General features: G+C 44.5%; 1 protein-coding gene across 8 annotated transcripts in view; it reads right to left on the bottom strand.

The window, feature by feature from the left end:
• The window catches only part of LOC106569142 (2-oxoglutarate dehydrogenase, mitochondrial-like), a 49124-nt gene that overhangs the window by 4295 nt on the left and 24707 nt on the right, over positions 1-20122 (bottom strand). For all 8 annotated transcript variants that reach the window (XM_045692872.1, XM_045692865.1, XM_045692858.1 and 5 more), the window contains 12 exons: positions 15939-16054; positions 15658-15812; positions 14363-14509; positions 14013-14103; positions 10219-10398; positions 9994-10122; positions 7745-7924; positions 6409-6561; positions 3544-3646; positions 3174-3302; positions 2074-2224; positions 1661-1788 (listed from right to left, as the gene is read on the bottom strand). In XM_045692872.1, the coding sequence (XP_045548828.1) occupies positions 1661-1788; positions 2074-2224; positions 3174-3302; positions 3544-3646; positions 6409-6561; positions 7745-7924; positions 9994-10122; positions 10219-10398; positions 14013-14103; positions 14363-14509; positions 15658-15812; positions 15939-16054 (1662 nt within the window). The remainder of the gene's footprint in view (positions 1-1660; positions 1789-2073; positions 2225-3173; positions 3303-3543; positions 3647-6408; positions 6562-7744; positions 7925-9993; positions 10123-10218; positions 10399-14012; positions 14104-14362; positions 14510-15657; positions 15813-15938; positions 16055-20122) is intronic.

The raw sequence follows: 20122 nt of genomic DNA, 5'->3' as shown, positions 1-20122 counted from the left end.
AGAGTCAGAGAGAGAGGGGGCAGAGTCAGAGAGAGAGAGAGGGGCAGAGTCAGAGAGAGAGGGGGGCAGAGTCAGAGAGAGAGAGAGGGGAGCAGAGTCAGAGAGAGAGAGAGAGGGGCAGAGAGAGAGAGAGAGGGGGCAGAGCAGAGAGAGAGGGGGCAGAGTCAGAGAGAGAGAGAGAGAGGGGGGCAGAGTCAGAGAGCGAGAGGGGGGCAGAGTCAGAGAGAGAGAGGGGGGCAGAGGCAGAGGGACAGAGACAGAGGGACAAAGAGGAGAGAGAGAGAGAGGGGTTGTTAAGGTCAGAAGGAACGAGGGTAGTAACTAACAAAACAGACAACCCACCCCCCCCATAATGCTGTGGTCAGACAAAACACCCCCATAATGCTGTTGCCAGACAACCCCCCATAATGCTGTGGCCAGGCAACCCCCCATAATGCTGTGGCCAGACAACCCCCCATAATGCTGTGGCCAGGCAACCCCCCATAATGCTGTGGCATGCTGTGGCCAGACAACCCCTCATAATGCTGTGGCCAGACAACCCCTCATAATGCTGTGGCCAGACAACCCCTCATAATGCTGTGGCCAGACAACCCCTCATAATGCTGTGGCCAGACAACCCCTCATAATGCTGTGGCCAGACAACCCCCCATAATGCTGTGGCATGCTGTGGCCAGACAACCCCCCCATAATGCTGTGGCCAGACAACCCCCCATAATGCTGTGGCATGCTGTGGCCAGACAACCCCACATAATGCTGTGGCCAGACAACCCCCCATAATGCTGTGGCCAGACAACCCCCCCATAATGCTGTGGCCAGACAACCCCCCCATAATGCTGTGGCCAGACAACCCCCCCATAATGCTGTGGCCAGACAACCCCCCCATAATGCTGTGGCCAGACAACCCCCCCATAATGCTGTGGCCAGACAACCCCCCATAATGCTGTGGCAGGGTGTGGTGTAATGCGTATAATAATAGACTGCATCTGTATGTATATGAATGTGTGCATATACTGTATGTACATGTTTAACTATACTTGTGGAATTCCCATAAGAATAGTAAACAAAAATGTTTACTGGACACATTTTGCCAGTCCTCACAAGGAAAAAGTATATTTCTAGGGGTTATAGGGTTAGAATTAGTGTCAGGGTTAGAATAAGGGTTAAAGGTTAGAAGTTAGGGTTAGGTTTAAGGTTATAGGGTTAGGTTTAAGGTTATAGGGTAAGGGTTAGGTTTAAGGTTATAGGGTTAGGGTAAGGTTTAAGGTTATAGGGTTAGGATAAAGGTTAGGTTTAAGGTTATAGGGTTAGGATAAAGGTTAGGTTTAAGGTTATAGGGTTAGGATAAAGGTTAGGTTTAAGGTTATAGGGTTAGGATAAAGGTTAGGTTTAAGGTTATAGGGTTAGGGTAAGGGTTAGGTTTAAGGTTGTAGGGTTAAGTTTAGGGTTAGGTTTAAGGTTATAGGGTAAGGGTTAAGGTTAGGTTGAAGGGTGAGGGTAAGGGTTAGGTTTAAGGTTATAGGGTTAGGGTAAGGGTTAAGGTTAGGTTGAAGGGTGAGGGTAAGGTTTAGGGAAAATAGGATTTTGAATCGGAATCAATTGTGTGTCCCCACAAGGTTATTAAAACAAGACTGTGCATCCGTGTGTCCGTGCTTGTGCTAACCCAGTACTCCATACTCCGACAGAGAGCTGTTACAGACGGTGTATGGAGCCTGGTTAGGAGAGATGTGGTTCATGGGGATACAGATCCTCCTATCAATCTTCTGGTCATGCAGGACATGGTGCCTGTGACTGTACAGAGAGGAGAGAGATGGAGGGAGGGGGAGAGAGAGAAAGGAAAGAAAAAGAGAGGGAGAGGGGTAACAAGAGAAGTTAACACACCACCATATTGTTACAGTACTGCTGAACTACATGTTCATTAAACCTACATAACATCCCGTTATGAACGTAACCCTGGTTTCCTGAAAGACACCTAACTACAGAATACTCATACTACACAACACTGTCAAGCAAGTGACTTACGCACGACATAGTCATAACAGGGACATAGGCAGTCCTTAAGGGTGACATTAATACCTGAAGGTTCCTCTCTCCACGTCCTGTCCACTGAGACGTATGTGTGTCCCCTCCTTGAGCAGCGAGCCAAAGGCCATGTACTCTCCTAGAGCCCAGTCACACACACGCTGGCCCACCATCGCCGTACGACCCTTTAGTATACGACTCAGACCTGAACCACACACACACAGTATGGTGTATGGTGAAGTCTTCCACAGGTATTGTGTGTGTGTGTGTTATCAGTACCTCTGTGTATGGTGAAGTCTTCCACAGGTGTTGTGTGTGTTTATCAGTACCTCTGTGTATGGTGAAGTCTTCCACAGGTGTGTGTGTGTTTATCAGTACCTCTGTGTATGGTGAAGTCTTCCACAGGTGTGTGTGTGTGTGTTTATCAGTACCTCTGTGTATGGTGAAGTCTTCCACAGGTATTGTGTGTGTTTTTATCAGTACCTCTGTGTATGGTGAAGTCTTCCACAGGTATTGTGTGTGTTTATCAGTACCTCTGTGTATGGTGAAGTCTTCCACAGGTATTGTGTGTGTTTTTATCAGTACCTCTGTGTATGGTGAAGTCTTCCACAGGTATTGTGTGTGTTTTTATCAGTACCTCTGTGTATGGTGAAGTCTTCCACAGGTATTGTGTGTGTTTTTATCAGTACCTCTGTGTATGGTGAAGTCTTCCACAGGTATTGTGTGTGTTTTTATCAGTACCTCTGTGTATGGTGAAGTCTTCCACAGGTATTGTGTGTGTTTTTATCAGTACCTCTGTGTATGGTGAAGTCTTCCACAGGTATTGTGTGTGTTTTTATCAGTACCTCTGTGTATGGTGAAGTCTTCCACAGGTATTGTGTGTGTTTTTATCAGTACCTCTGTGTATGGTGAAGTCTTCCACAGGTATTGTGTGTGTTTTATCAGTACCTCTGTGTATGGTGAAGTCTTCCACAGGTATTGTGTGTGTTTTTATCAGTACCTCTGTGTATGGTGAAGTCTTCCACAGGTATTGTGTGTGTTTTTATCAGTACCTCTGTGTATGGTGAAGTCTTCCACAGGTATTGTGTGTGTTTTTATCAGTACCTCTGTGTATGGTGAAGTCTTCCACAGGTATTGTGTGTGTTTATCAGTACCTCTGTGTATGGTGAAGTCTTCCACAGGGACAGATGAAGCGATGTATCCTATGTGTACCAGCTCCTCCTCAGGCAGGCCTGTAGACAGACTGGTCATAGTCTTAGGCTGGCCGTCCACGTTGAAGAAACCTACACACACACACACACACACACCCACACCCACACACACAGACACAGACACAGAGAGAGAGAAATAGAGAAAGATGCATGTTGTTAGTGTCTGTCTACACATTAGAGATTTTAACATATGCACTTACTATATATTGTAAAACACAGGTTTTCTCACACACAAAGGCATGCACACACACACACACACACACACACACACACACACACACACACACACACACACACACACACACACACTGACCGGGCCAGGGAGAGTCCAGCCAGTGTTTGATGTGTAGAATCTTCTTGTCTTTAGAGCGAGCGTGAGCCTCCTCACAGATCTTGTCATACTTGGCTATCTCCTCCTACAGACGGGAAGGGTTAATGTTGGATGAAGTTATACACAACAACACCAGACGGGAAGGGTTAATGTTGGATGAAGTTCTACACAACAACACCAGACGGGAAGGGTTAATGTCCATTTAATGTTGGATGAAGTTATACACAACAACACCAGACAGGAAGGGTTAATGTCCATTTAATGTTGGATGAAGTTATACTCAACAACACCAGACGGGAAGGGTTAATGTTGGATGAAGTTCTACACAACAACACCAGACGGGAAGGGTTAATGTCTATTTAATGTTGGATGAAGTTCTACTCAACACCAGACGGGAAGGGTTAATGTCTATTTAATGTTGGATGAAGTTCTACACAACAACACCAGACGGGAAGGGTTAATGTCTATTTAATGTTGGATGAAGTTATACTCAACAACACCAGACGGGAAGGGTTAATGTCTATTTAATGTTGGATGAAGTTATACTCAACAACACCAGACGGGAAGGGTTAATGTCTATTTAATGTTGGATGAAGTTCTACACAACAACACCAGACGGGAAGGGTTAATGTTGGATGAAGTTCTACACAACAACACCAGACGGGAAGGGTTAATGTCTATTTAATGTTGGATGAAGTTCTACTCAACAACCCAGACGGGAAGGGTTAATGTCTATTTAATGTTGGATGAAGTTCTACACAACAACACCAGACAGGAAGTGGTTAATGTTGGATGAAGTTCACCAACAACACCAGACGGGAAGGGTTAATGTCTATTTAATGTTGGATGAAGTTCTACTCAACACCAGACGGGAAGGGTTAATGTCTATTTAATGTTGGATGAAGTTCTACTCAACACCAGACGGGAAGGGTTAATGTCTATTTAATGTTGGATGAAGTTCTACTCAACACCAGACAGGAAGGGTTAATGTCTATTTAATGTTGGATGAAGTTCTACACAACAACACCAGACAGGAAGGGTTAATGTCTATTTAATGTTGGATGAAGTTCTACACAACAACACCAGACGGGAAGGGTTAATGTTGGATGAAGTTCTACACAACAACACCAGACGGGAAGGGTTAATGTCCATTTAATGTTGGATGAAGTTCTACTCAACACCAGACGGGAAGGGTTAATGTCTATTTAATGTTGGATGAAGTTATACTCAACAACACCAGACAGGAAGGGTTAATGTTGGATGAAGTTCTACACAACAACACCAGACGGGAAGGGTTAATGTCCATTTAATGTTGGATGAAGTTCTACTCAACACCAGACGGGAAGGGTTAATGTCTATTTAATGTTGGATGAAGTTCTACTCAACACCAGACGGGAAGGGTTAATGTCTATTTAATGTTGGATGAAGTTCTACTCAACACCAGACGGGAAGGGTTAATGTCTATTTAATGTTGGATGAAGTTCTACACAACAACACCAGACGGGAAGGGTTAATGTCCATTTAATGTTGGATGAAGTTCTACTCAACACCAGACGGGAAGGGTTAATGTCTATTTAATGTTGGATGAAGTTATACACAACAACACCAGACGGGAAGGGTTAATGTCTATTTAATGTTGGATGAAGTTCTACACAACAACACCAGACGGGAAGGGTTAATGTCCATTTAATGTTGGATGAAGTTCTACACAACACCAGACGGGAAGGGTTAATGTCCATTTAATGTTGGATGAAGTTCTACTCAACACCCAGACGGGAAGGGTTAATGTCTATTTAATGTTGGATGAAGTTCTACTCAACACCAGACGGGAAGGGTTAATGTCTATTTAATGTTGGATGAAGTTCTACACAACACCAGACGGGAAGGGTTAATGTCTATTTAATGTTGGATGAAGTTCTACACAACACCAGACGGGAAGGGTTAATGTCTATTTAATGTTGGATGAAGTTCTACTCAACACCAGACGGGAAGGGTTAATGTCTATTTAATGTTGGATGAAGTTCTACTCAACACCAGACGGGAAGGGTTAATGTCCATTTAATGTTGGATGAAGTTCTACTCAACACCAGACGGGAAGGGTTAATGTCCATTTAATGTTGGATGAAGTTCTACTCAACACCAGACGGGAAGGGTTAATGTCTATTTAATGTTGGATGAAGTTCTACTCAACACCAGACGGGAAGGGTTAATGTCCATTTAATGTTGGATGAAGTTCTACTCAACACCAGACGGGAAGGGTTAATGTCCATTTAATGTTGGATGAAGTTCTACTCAACACCAGACGGGAAGGGTTAATGTCTATTTAATGTTGGATGAAGTTCTACTCAACACCAGACGGGAAGGGTTAATGTCTATTTAATGTTGGATGAAGTTCTACTCAACACCAGACGGGAAGGGTTAATGTCTATTTAATGTTGGATGAAGTTCTACTCAACACCAGACGGGAAGGGTTAATGTCTATTTAATGTTGGATGAAGTTCTACTCAACAACACCCCCTTGCCACCTCATGTCAATCAGCGAGTACATTCTATTTCATTCATTCAGGATTGTATTTTATATAAAGACAGAGGGCAGAATATAATATCTAAGTACAAGTTTGTAAGGGTTGTGTGACTCAGTTGATAGAGCATGGCACTTGCAACGCCTAGGGTTTTGGGTTCGATTCCCAAAGGGGACCAGTACGAACAAATATGAAAATGTATGCACTCATTAATGTAAGTCGCTCTGGATAAGAGAGTCTGCTAAATTACCTAAATGTAACATGATGTTTATGATTTATATGGCCATATATATGGGTATATAGTATAAATGGCAGAATGTGTTACCTCATAGTCCTGTCTGCTGACTGCTCCCTCTGCTAGGAGTTTCTCAGAGTATTTCTGGAGGACTCCTTTCTGCTTCTTGATCTGCTTGTACATCAGAGGCTGAGTGAACATGGGCTCGTCCATCTCATTGTGGCCGTTACGCCTGTAACACACCTGGAGGACACACACACACACACACACACACACACACACACACACACACACACACACACACACACACACACACACACACACACACACACACACACACACACACACACACACGATCAGATCAGAAGGGTGTGTAAACATTGGCTCATTCATCTGATTAAGACCATTACGCTATAGCAACACACCTTGGTGACGGTCAGTGGGCCACGCGACAGAAAACGTTATTAAGTGCTGACAGGCGTTTTGCACTGTTTCGCTATGGCTTTAGTCATCAATCTAGCAAGAGGGCAATATTTTATTCATGTAGTAGTGTTTCCCCCTAGAAAGCTATGACCTTTGGCTTTCACCTGGAATTGTTTACATCTGAGAGAATAACACTTTCAACCCATACAATCTAGTACACAATAAAAGTAATAAAACACATACAAATATGATGATATGATAAAATAAAATATTGTTTGTGAATGAATAAGCCTTTTCATACTTTATGTCCATATATAGTTATCTGTTTTAGGAACATCTACCCAAAATATTTCACCTTCTTTATTACTTTACCAAACATATCATGACATTAGTGATAGTCAAAATCTGTTACATTTGTGAACATCTAAGTCAACATTTGGGCCATTTAAACAGCTTGCATCCGTCCTATAGACAAGGGAAGAAGGGCTATGTAAAGGCCTCCGATTTAAAACAAATGTTTCACTTATACACAAAATGACTTATTTTAGGTTTAAGGAAGTGTGTAGGTTGCATTCTTTATCGTAGAGCTATGAAAGTTCTGTATTTAGATCCACCTGCTCGAGACAAATTCAGCTATTGTTTTGCCATGTCTGTGCTGAGAAGCAGTCGAGCTGGATAAATGTTTTTCTAAGGAATGCCCCTTTGATATAAAGGTAAAGTGATATAAATTGATGTAATGATGCAGCTGACCACCAGAGGGAGGCAATTCGACCAAGGATGTTTACATGGTCCTAGGAAGGTCTGGATTGCTGTTTTCTGACTTATAAAACAGTGGGAAATCAATCAAATAAGTCATGTAAACATATACATATTGTTTTAAGTAATTCTAGTGCCCAATTTCAGGGACTGTCAACTTAAGAGGTAAACAAACAACGAAAACTGTGTTTGTCAGTGCTCTTCCGTTTGCCTAATGAACACCACCCTGATCAGGGAACACACTCACCAAGTCTACCACCACATCCTTGTGAAAGGTGGCTCTCCACTCGGCGGCGACGTTACACACGTACATGACGGCCTCGGGGTCATCAGCATTGACGTGGAAGATGGGGGCATTGACCACCTTGGCCACGTCTGTAGGGTAGGATGATGACCTCGCCACCCTGGGGTCGGTGGTGAAACCAATCTACAGGGAAGAGAGACAGCTGGTTAGAGGGTGTGTGGGTGGGGGGAGCGGGGGTGTAATGGGGTTCTTCTGTGAATGTGACAGTGATGTAGGAAGTTTTGTGTGTGTATGTATGTGTAGGGTACAGAGAACAACAGGCCATTCATAGGGCAGTTAAAGTATGTTTGTTACCTGGTAGTTCATCTCAGAACCCAGAACCAAATGTTGTGTACACTAGCTAACTCTATTTACGGAAGTAAGCCCCTCCCCACGACAGAAACGCCCCAAATGTCCAGTAAAACTCCCCATCTACTTTAAGCATCACCTCCACAAAATCAGGATTTGTCAAAGAGTCAGTGACATTTTACATTTACATTTTAGTCATTTAGCAGACGCTCTTATCCAGAGCGACTTACAGTAGTGAATGCATACTTTTCATACAATTTCATACATTTAATACCTTTTTTTTTTTCTGTGCTGTGTCATAAGAACTTGGACAGTGCTGTGTTTGGTGTTGCAGGATGTGTTACCTGGTTGTTGACCACTACATGGACAGTGCCGTGTGTAGTGTTGCAGGATGTGTTACCTGGTTGTTGACCACTACATGGACAGTGCTGTGTGTAGTGTTGCAGGATGTGTTACCTGGTTGTTGACCACTACATGGACAGTGCTGTGTGTAGTGTTGCAGGATGTGTTACCTGGTTGTTGACCACTACATGGACAGTGCTGTGTGTAGTGTTGCAGGATGTGTTACCTGGTTGTTGACCACCACATGGACAGTGCTGTGTTTGGTGTTGCAGGATGTGTTACCTGGTTGTTGACCACTACATGGACAGTGCTGTGTGTAGTGTTGCATGATGTGTTACCTGGTTGTTGACCACTAAATGGACAGTGCCGTGTGTAGTGTTGCAGGATGTGTTACCTGGTTGTTGACCACTACATGGACAGTGCTGTGTGTAGTGTTGCAGGATGTGTTACCTGGTTGTTGACCACTACATGGACAGTGCTGTGTTTGGTGTTGCAGGATGTGTTACCTGGTTGTTGACCACTACATGGACAGTGCCGTGTAGTGTTGCAGGATGTGTTACCTGGTTGTTGACCACTACATGGACAGTGCTGTGTGTAGTGTTGCAGGATGTGTTACCTGGTTGTTGACCACTACATGGACAGTGCTGTGTTTGGTGTTGCAGGATGTGTTACCTGGTTGTTGACCACTACATGGACAGTGCCGTGTGTAGTGTTGCAGGATGTGTTACCTGGTTGTTGACCACTACATGGACAGTGCTGTGTGTAGTGTTGCAGGATGTGTTACCTGGTTGTTGACCACTACATGGACAGTGCCGTGTGTAGTGTTGCAGGATGTGTTACCTGGTTGTTGACCACTACATGGACAGTGCTGTGTTTGGTGTTGCAGGATGTGTTACCTGGTTGTTGACCACCACATGGACAGTGCCGTGTAGTGTTGCAGGATGTGTTACCTGGTTGTTGACCACTACATGGACAGTGCCGTGTGTAGTGTTGCAGGATGTGTTACCTGGTTGTTGACCACCACATGGACAGTGCCGTGTGTAGTGTTGCAGGATGTGTTACCTGGTTGTTGACCACTACATGGACAGTGCTGTGTGTAGTGTTGCAGGATGTGTTACCTGGTGGTTGACCACTACATGGACAGTGCTGTGTGTAGTGTTGCAGGATGTGTTACCTGGTTGTTGACCACTACATGGACAGTGCTGTGTGTAGTGTTGCAGGATGTGTTACCTGGTGGTTGACCACTACATGGACAGTGCTGTGTTTGGTGTTGCAGGATGTGTTACCTGGTTGTTGACCACCACATGGACAGTGCCGTGTAGTGTTGCAGGATGTGTTACCTGGTTGTTGACCACTACATGGACAGTGCCGTGTAGTGTTGCAGGATGTGTTACCTGGTTGTTGACCACTACATGGACAGTGCTGTGTGTAGTGTTGCATGATGTGTTACCTGGTTGTTGACCACTAAATGGACAGTGCTGTGTGTAGTGTTGCAGGATGTGTTACCTGGTTGTTGACCACCACATGGACAGTGCCGTGTGTAGTGTTGCAGGATGTGTTACCTGGTTATTGACCACCACATGGACAGTGCCGTGGGTAGTGTAGGAGGGCAGGTCAGAGAGGTGGAAGGTCTCGTAGACAACCCCCTGGCCTGCAAACGCTGCATCACCATGGAGCAGGATGGACATCACCTGGAACACACACACACAGAAATATAAATGCACACACACACGCAGAAAAAAACTGTGTTTGTGTGCATGTGTGTGTGTGTGTGTGTGTGTACATACTCTTTTTCCCTCTGTGTCTCCACAGTAGAACTGCTCAGCCTTGGTCTTGCCCTGCACCACGGGGTCCACAGCCTCCAGGTGGGAGGGGTTAGCCATGAGTGACAGCGTGATGTTCCTATCAGTGACCCGGTTGATCCTACGGTGCCACATCCCCAAATGGTACTTCACATCTCCAGAACCCTGATAGAGAGAGATGAAGAAAGGGCATGTTCAGAAGTGAAATGGAGGTGAATTGTATGAGTAAGCATTTTTCATTTTCTTTAGCTTCTGATAGGACTTTTTCCATGTTATTCACTTTTCACATTTTGTTACTGGGAGTTTCCACATTGTGTTACCGGGAGAGTTTCCACATTGTGTCACCAGGAGGGTTTCTATTGTGTCACCAGGAGAGTTTCTATTGTGTCACCAGGAGGGTTTCCACATTGTGTTACCAGGAGAGTTTCCACATTGTGTCACCAGGAGGGTTTCTATTGTGTCACCAGGAGGGTTTCTATTGTGTCACCAGGAGAGTTTCCACATTGTGTTACCAGGAGAGTTTCCACATTGTGTCACCAGGAGAGTTTCCACATTGTGTTACCAGGAGGGTTTCTATTGTGTCACCAGGAGAGTTTCCACATTGTGTCACCAGGAGGGTTTCCACATTGTGTCACCAGGAGGGTTTCCACATTGTGTTACCAGGAGAGTTTCCACATTGTGTCACCAGGAGGGTTTCTACATTGTGTCACCAGGAGAGTTTCCACATTGTGTCACCAGGAGGGTTTCCACATTGTGTCACCAGGAGGGTTTCCACATTGTGTCACCAGGAGGGTTTCTACATTGTGTCACCAGGAGAGTTTCCACATTGTGTCACCAGGAGAGTTTCCACATTGTGTCACCAGGAGAGTTTCTATTGTGTCACCAGGAGGGTTTCTATTGTGTTACCTGGAGAGTTTCCACATTGTGTGACCAGGAGAGTTTTTATTGTGTCACCAGGAGGGTTTCTATTGTGTCACCAGGAGGGTTTCTATTGTGTCACCAGGAGAGTTTCCACATTGTGTCACCAGGAGAGTTTCCATGGTGTCATCAGGAGAGTTTCCACATTGTGTGACCAGGAGAGTTTCCACATTGTGTCACCAGGAGAGTTTCCACATTGTGTGACCAGGAGAGTTTCCACATTGTGTCACCAGGAGGGTTTCTATTGTGTCACCGGGAGAGTTTCCACATTGTGTCACCGGGAGAGTTTCCACATTGTGTCACCGGGAGAGTTTCCACATTGTGTCACCGGGAGAGTTTCCACATTGTGTCACCGGGAGAGTTTCCACATTGTGTCACCGGGAGAGTTTCCACATTGTGTCACCGGGAGAGTTTCCACATTGTGTCACCGGGAGAGTTTCCACATTGTGTCACCGGGTAGAGTTTCCACATTGTGTCACCGGGGAGAGTTTCCACATTGTGTCACCGGGAGAGTTTCCACATTGTGTCACCGGGAGAGTTTCCACATTGTGTCACCGGGAGAGTTTCCACATTGTGTCACCGGGAGAGTTTCCACATTGTGTCACCGGGAGAGTTTCCACATTGTGTCACCGGGAGGGTTTCTATTGTGTCACCAGGAGAGTTTCCACATTGTGTCACCAGGAGAGTTTTCACATTGTGTCACCAGGAGAGTTTTCACATTGTGTCACCAGGAGAGTTTCCATTGTGTCACCAGGAGAGTTTCCACATTGTGTCACCAGGAGGGTTTCCACATTGTGTCACCAGGAGGGTTTCCACATTGTGTCACCAGGAGGGTTTCCACATTGTGTCACCAGGAGGGTTTCCACATTGTGTCACCAGGAGAGTTTCCACATTGTGTCACCAGGAGAGTTTCCACATTGTGTCACCAGGAGAGTTTCCATTGTGTTACCAGGAGGATTTCCATTGTGTCACCAGGAGGGTTTCCATATTGTGTCACCAGGAGAGTTTCTACATTGTGTCACCAGGAGGGTTTCCACATTGTGTCACCAGGAGAGTTTCCACATTGTGTCACCAGGAGGGTTTCCACATTGTGTCACCAGGAGAGTTTCCACATTGTGTCACCAGGAGGGTTTCCACATTGTGTCACCAGGAGGGTTTCCACATTGTGTCACCAGGAGGGTTTCCACATTGTGTCACCAGGAGAGTTTCCACATTGTGTCACCAGGAGGGTTTCCACATTGTGTCACCAGGAGAGTTTCCACATTGTGTCACCAGGAGGGTTTCTACATTGTGTCACCAGGAGGGTTTCTACATTGTGTCACCAGGAGGGTTTCCACATTGTGTCACCAGGAGAGTTTCCACATTGTGTCACCAGGAGAGTTTCCACATTGTGTCACCAGGAGAGTTTCCACATTGTGTCACCAGGAGAGTTTCCACATTGTGTCACCAGGAGAGTTTCCACATTGTGTCACCAGGAGGGTTTCCACATTGTGTCACCAGGAGAGTTTCCACATTGTGTCACCAGGAGAGTTTCCACATTGTGTCACCAGGAGGGTTTCCATTGTGTCACCAGGAGGGTTTTCACATTGTGTCACCAGGAGGGTTTCCACATTGTGTCACCAGGAGGGTTTCCACATTGTGTCACCAGGAGAGTTTCCACATTGTGTCACCAGGAGGGTTTCCACATTGTGTCACCAGGAGAGTTTCCACATTGTGTCACCAGGAGAGTTTCCACATTGTGTCACCAGGAGAGTTTCTACATTGTGTCACCAGGAGAGTTTCCACATTGTGTCACCAGGAGAGTTTCTACATTGTGTCACCAGGAGGGTTTCTATTGTGTCACCAGGAGAGTTTCTACATTGTGTCACCAGGAGAGTTTCCACATTGTGTCACCAGGAGAGTTTCCACATTGTGTCACCAGGAGAGTTTCCACATTGTGTCACCAGGAGAGTTTCCACATTGTGTCACCAGGAGAGTTTCCACATTGTGTCACCAGGAGAGTTTCTACATTGTGTCACCAGGAGAGTTTCCACATTGTGTCACCAGGAGAGTTTCTACATTGTGTCACCAGGAGGTTTTCCACATTGTGTCACCAGGAGAGTTTCCACATTGTGTCACCAGGAGAGTTTCCACATTGTGTCACCAGGAGGGTTTCCACATTGTGTCACCAGGGGAGTTTCCACATTGTGTCACCAGGAGGGTTTCCACATTGTGTCACCAGGAGGGTTTCCACATTGTGTCACCAGGAGGGTTTCCATTGTGTTACCAGGAGAGTTTCCATTCTTCACCTGGGTTGTTATCTTTAGGGCACCAATGGACATCATGTCCCCCCCTGTACTGTACTCTATACCATCTACTGCATCTTGCCTATGCTGTACGGTCATCACTCATTCATATATTTTTATGTACATGTTCTTATTCATTCCTTTACACTTGTGTGTAAAAGGTAGTTGTGAAATTGTTAGGTTAGATTACTTGTTGGATATTACTGCATGGTCGAAACTAGAAGCACAAGCATTTCACTACACTCACATTAACATCTGCTAACCATGTATATGTGACCAATAACATCTGCTAACCATGTGTATGTGACCAATAACATCTGCTAACCATGTGTATGTGACCAATAACATCTGCTAACCATGTGTATGTGACCAATAACATCTGCTAACCATGTGTATGTGACCAATAACATCTGCTAACCATGTGTATGTGACCAATAACATCTGCTAACCATGTGTATGTGACCAATAACATCTGCTAACCATGTGTATGTGACCAATAACATCTGCTAACCATGTGTATGTGACCAATAACATCTGCTAACCATGTGTATGCTCTCTACTGGCTGTATAATTTACCTCATCAGCAGCTTCCAGCTTGGAGTCAAACTGACAGAAGATCTGATCCAGCTCCTTACGGATCACATTGGCCAACACATTCAACCTCCCCCTGGAGAGAGAGAAACTAAGATAAACTTTTAGCTTTCATGTATTGTATAGTAAATGTTACAAGTCTAATTAACAGTCTGAGTTTTCCAGTAAAGAACATGTTAAACAGCATGTAAGTAGTTGTAATGGAAACTGTGAATATTCCCGGGATCCCAGCAACCAGGAGAGCTACAACAGTAGGTTGAGACTGGTGTCTAGTACTACCGTAGTTACGCTATGTGTGGGGCAGCCTGTGATTGGCGTTTCCATGGTAACAGTACCTGTGGGGCATGCCCATGATGATGCTCTCTACTCCGTTCATGCTGGACTTGTCGATGATGGTCTTCAGGGCCGGGATGAGAGACTCACAGCCCTCCAGACCAAAACGCTTCTCTGATGACCACTTCCTCTGGAGGAACTCCTCGAACCTGACCAACAGGAAAAAGGAAGTCATACAAGGTTAGGCCCCGCCCACTCCTCATTTTACCCAGTCCAGAATCCAGTCATAGAGTTATACAGTGAAGTCCGGAATTATTGGATCCCTTGACAAAGAGCAAAAAAGACTATAAAATAATACAAATACTGATCTATATTGTATGTAAAAAATACATTAAAATGATATTCTTTTATACTAATACAATTGCTCAGAAAAATAGATTTTGTTTGACAAGTAATAATAAAAAATCTCAAAATGATGAAGGTCAAAATGATTGGATCCCCTGTTTTCAATACTCCATCACCCTCCTCTTGCGAGGATAACGACACTGAGACATTTTCGAAAATGTTTTATGAAATTGGGGAACACATTGGGAGGAATCTTAGGGGCTCCAGAGTGGCGCAGCGGTCTAAGGCACTGCATCTCAGTGCTAGAGGTATCACTACAGACCCTGGTTTGATTCCAGGCTGTATCACAACGGGCCGTGATTAGGAGTCCCACGGGGCGGCGCACAATTGGCCCAGCATCGTCCGGGTTTGACCGGGGTAGGCCGTCATTGTAAATAAGAATTTGTTCTTATCTGACTTGCCTAGTTAAATGAAGGTTACATAACTTTTTTTTTTTAAACAATAGACCATTCCGCCATACATAATCAAACCTTGATAACCTTTGTCTGTGCTTATGGACTGCCCTCTTCAATTCAAACCACAGGTTTTCAATGGGGTTCAAGTCCAGAGAATACAGAGATGGCCATTGCAAAAAGTTGATTTTGTGGTCAAGTAACCATTTCTTTGTGGATGTTGATGTGTGTGGGGGGTTATTGTCTTGCTGGAAGATCCACTTGCGGCCAAGTTTTAGCCTCATGGCAGAGGCAACCAGGTTTCTGGCTAAAATGTCCTGGTACTGGGTAAAACTCATGATGCCGTTGACCTTAACAAGGGCCCCAGGACCAGTGGAAGCAAAATAGCCCCATAATATCAAAGTTGCACCACCATTATTTTACAGTAGGCAAGAGGTATTTTCTGCATTTGCATTGTTCTTTTGAAGGCCAAACCCACCACTGGTGTGCGTGGCCAAAGACCTCTATTTTTGTGTCATATGACCATACTTACAGACACACAGACAGACACACAGACATACTTGGTGGATCGAACCATTCTGGTCAGCAAGGTCCTCTTCTCCTCCAGGGTAAATTGCATGACACCTGGCCTCTCAAACTTCTGTCTGATCCACTGGCACTGCTCCAGGTCATTAATGAACATGAACTCTACCCCAATAGACTGACAGTATGCCATCTACAGGACAGGAAAAGAGAGGTGAGGTCAGTGTGTGTGTGTGCGTGCGTGCGTGTGTGTGTGCATACTATTTTTGTTAGTAATGACTAAGTGTGTGTTGTATACGATGCGGCGGATCTACTTTACCTCGAGGCGGCTTATGATCTCTCTGAGGGGCAGAACGCTCTCGCTGCCCCCGATGAAGGTGCTGGTGGGGAGCCGGAACACCTTGTCCAGGTCAGACTCATCCAGACCATAAAACCCTGCCATCATCACCATGGAGACAGAGGATAGGGGTGAAGAAACAAAATATAATGTCAGGAGAGAGGAAGTGGTGATCCGAGAAAGAGAGAGAGGAAGAAAGAGGGATGAAGAAAGACAAAGAGAGTGAGGGGGGGGGCATGGAGATGGAAGGCAAATTTAAACATCAAACCTACTTGATATCTAGAGAAACACACTTTATTCGAATCTAAGTTATACATACAGCCAAAAAGCTCAGCATTGATTGGTTAAAAGCTCATAGAGGCACAACATTAGTTTGATGGATAAAAACAGGGTTATTGCATGACACAAGAGAGATGGGAGGGATAGGATCAGGTGACAGAGAGCGGAAGAGATGAAGAGAAAGAGGGGGAAGAGACAATACCAATGTTAAAATGGAGAAAGGTGTTGGAGAGAGGTGACAAATGTAATTCAGCTTCTAGAATACTGTACTTCTAGATTCTAGAAATTCTATTATAGAGTGGTATAGCAACAGGAGAGAGGGATGATTTCCTGTCTGGAATGAAAGGGTGAGTGATGATGTAAATACAAAATGGCGGCAGGCAATGGTGTGCACTTGATAGGATGTCACAGAGAATCCTAACATATGGAATTGTTTTAAGATTGTCAAACCAAGCATCATTTAACTATTTGATTTAGAATTTTAGAACCCCTTTAGGTATAAAAAAAAGTATTTAAAAAAGTGTTTGATGAAACACTGAATTTGACCTTTCTGCTATTAGCCCATAGAAATACATTGAATAACAAATTCAATATGGTCATTTTCAGATATACAGGGTAAAGTTGATCATTTCATAACGAGGACAGCAAACATTTTTGCAATGTGTGCTGCATGGCCGAAGCGGGAGGAGAAAACAAGAACTCCATAAAAACATCCAACATCCGATTCAGAGATGGGGTGAAATCCTTTATAGTTGTGCTATATATTCATTGGCTATGTCATAGCTAATTTGTAAATTATAAATATTGATACATTAGTAGCTCAAACACAATTTGCAAAAATGACAAGTTCATTTGTGGGTGATGGTGATTTCAGAACCAAAGTGGAGGGACAAAAAACAGGCTACATTGCCCCCTAATATGATAGTGGTAATGAGATGGTGGATGCCTAGTCTCCCTTATGGCTCAACTCAGGGGCCTACATAGTACATACACCATAGACATACATTATTTACAAGTACACACACACACACACAGACAGAAGTCAGCTCAGACAGATCCAACTCAGAGAGGCCCAGCTCAGAGAGGTCCAGCTCAGACAGATCCAGCTCAGAGGCCCAGATCAGACAGATCCAGCTCAGAGAGGCCCAGCTCAGAGAGGCCCAGCTCAGACAGATCCAGCTCAGAGAGGCCCAGCTCAGACAGGCCCAGCTCAGAGAGGCCCAGCTCAGAGAGGCCCAGCTCAGACAGATCCAGCTCAGAGAGGCCCAGCTCAGACAGGCCCAGCTCAGAGAGGCCCAGCTCAGACAGATCCAGCTCAGAGAGGCCCAGCTCAGAGAGGCCCAGCTCAGACAGGCCCAGCTCAGAGAGGCCCAGCTCATGAGCTCCATCAGCAGCAGGTTTTCATGTAGAATGGAAAATGAATGTGTTTATGCAACAAATGTTAGTGCATCGAATCGTATGGCATTGAATGTATTGTATCGGAGCCCAGGTATCTAGAGATGTATCGAATCGTCTTGAAAGGGAAAGATGCACATCCCTAACACACTTGTAGGCGCTCACACACACACACACACACACACACACACACACACACACACACACACACACACACACACACACACACACACACACACACACACACTTCAGAAAAAACAAACCTGGGACCACTCTACTTCTACCACTACACTACACTCTACTCAGAGCAACTAGATAGATAGACAAGAGCTACAGCAAGGGAGCGTAGGGTTATGACTGTAGCGTAGGGTTATGACTGTAGCGTAACGTTATGACTGTAGCGTAACGTTATGACTGTAGCGTAACATTATGACTATAACTATGGTTCCCTAAAGGAGGGAAACGAGGTACAACATACTATGGGGAGCCGCACTATCGCGATCTACAATCACACTTGACAAGGTCAATGAAATCCGCGCCTTGCTGGAAGCCCCGCCATCCACAGATGATAAGCGTGAGGCTCGGATTCATTCCTTCAATTTCATACCACCATCGAGCCCAGGAACTGGCAGTGAGGGGCCAAACAGGTGTTGTACCACGTTCCCTCCTTCAGGGAACAGTAGTTAGTCATAACGCTACGTTCCCTTTCAGTCAGTCAACTTCGGTATAACATAATATGGGGAAATATAATCACGCCACAAGCCCACCCCAACGGATACTAAATGAAAACAGCCCATGACAGACCACCCAGACCTGACCCCGCCAGATGCGGCTGTCTGGGTATTGCGCACATGGCACTCTGCTTAGTGACTTTCCCCTGTCCCAGCCGTAAGAATCCTGTGGGCCTCTCTATCTGAGAGTGTAGTCTTAGGGACACAGTCAACCAGTACGTAGGGACAGGGAATTGGTGACAGTTTGGAATCAGGCTGCAGCAGTATGGGGGCTAGTGGAGCTAGAGGAATTATACTAAGAGCATAGGATCCTGGGTATTGTAGTCTAGGGGGTGTGTCCATACCTCCAGCTGTGAGATCATACAGTCGCTCTTTATACCCAGAGATGTCTGGGGGACACAGAGAGAGAGACACACACATATGTGTTAGTGAAATGTACACACACATGGGTCAGTGACACACGTGCGCACATGTGCACATATAGACACAAACAAGACACATTCTGGTGCACACCCACAGATGTCTCTTAAAACCTGTTTAGGATAAACTGGTTACTACTCTTGCCCAGAAACGAGAATATGCATATTATTAGTAGATTTGGATAGAAAACACTCTGAAGTTTCTAAAACTGTTTGAATGGTGTCTGTGAGTATAACAGAACTCATATGGCAGGCAAAAACCTGAGAAAATTCCAATCAGGAAGTGGACTGTCTGAGAATTGTATTTCTTCTTTTGATTCTCTATCGAAACTACAGTATCTGTGGGGTTACGTTGCACTTTCTAAGGCTTCCAGAAAGCGGATTGAGCCTTCTGTCTCTGGGCAGAGTATAGTAGCTCAGTTTCTATTGTCCGGTTGGAATATTATCGCTATTTTACGAGAAAAATACCATAAAAATTGATTTTAAACAGCGTTTGACATGCTTCTAAGTACGGTAATGGAACATTTTGACTTTTTTTGTCTCAAAATGCGCTCGCGCGTTACCCTTTGGATAGTGACCTGAATGCACGAACAAACGAAGGTATTTGGACATAACTATGGATTATTTGGAACAAAAACAACATTTCTTGTGGAAGTAGAAGTCCTGGGAGTGCATTCTGACGAAGATCAGCAAAGTAATACAATATTTCTAATACTAATTCTGAGTTTAGCTTGCCCTGAACTTGGCTGGTGTCAAAATAGCTAGCCGTGATGGCTGAGCTATGTACTCAGAATATTGAAAAATGTGCTTTCGCCAGAAAAGCTATTTTAAAATCTGACACAGCGATTGCATAAAGGAGTTCTGTATCTATAATTCTTAAAATAATTGTTATGTATTTTGTCAACGTTTATGATGAGTAATTTTGTAAATTCACCGGAAGTTTTTTGGTGGGAATACATGGTCTGAACATCACACGCCAATGTAAAAAGCTGTTTTTGGATATAAATATGAACTTAACTGAACAAAACATACATGTATTGTATAACATAATGTCCTAGGAGTGTCATCTGATGAAGATCATCAAAGGTTAGTGCTTCATTTAGCTGTGTTTTGGGTTTTTGTGACATATATGCTTGCTTGGAAAATGGCTGTGTGATTATTTTGGTCTATGTACTCTCCTAACATAATCTAATGTTTTGCTTTCGCTGTAAAGCCTTTTTGAAATCGGACAATGTGGTTACATCAAGGACAAGTGTATCTTTAAAATGGTGTAAAATAGTCGTATGTTTGAGAAATTGAAATTATTGGATTTTTGAGGTATTTGTATTTCGCGCCACGATGT

Source organism: Salmo salar, chromosome ssa01, assembly GCF_905237065.1.
Source record: "Salmo salar chromosome ssa01, Ssal_v3.1, whole genome shotgun sequence".
Lineage (NCBI taxonomy): Eukaryota > Metazoa > Chordata > Actinopteri > Salmoniformes > Salmonidae > Salmo > Salmo salar.
This window is presented reverse-complemented; position numbering and strand designations above follow the sequence as displayed.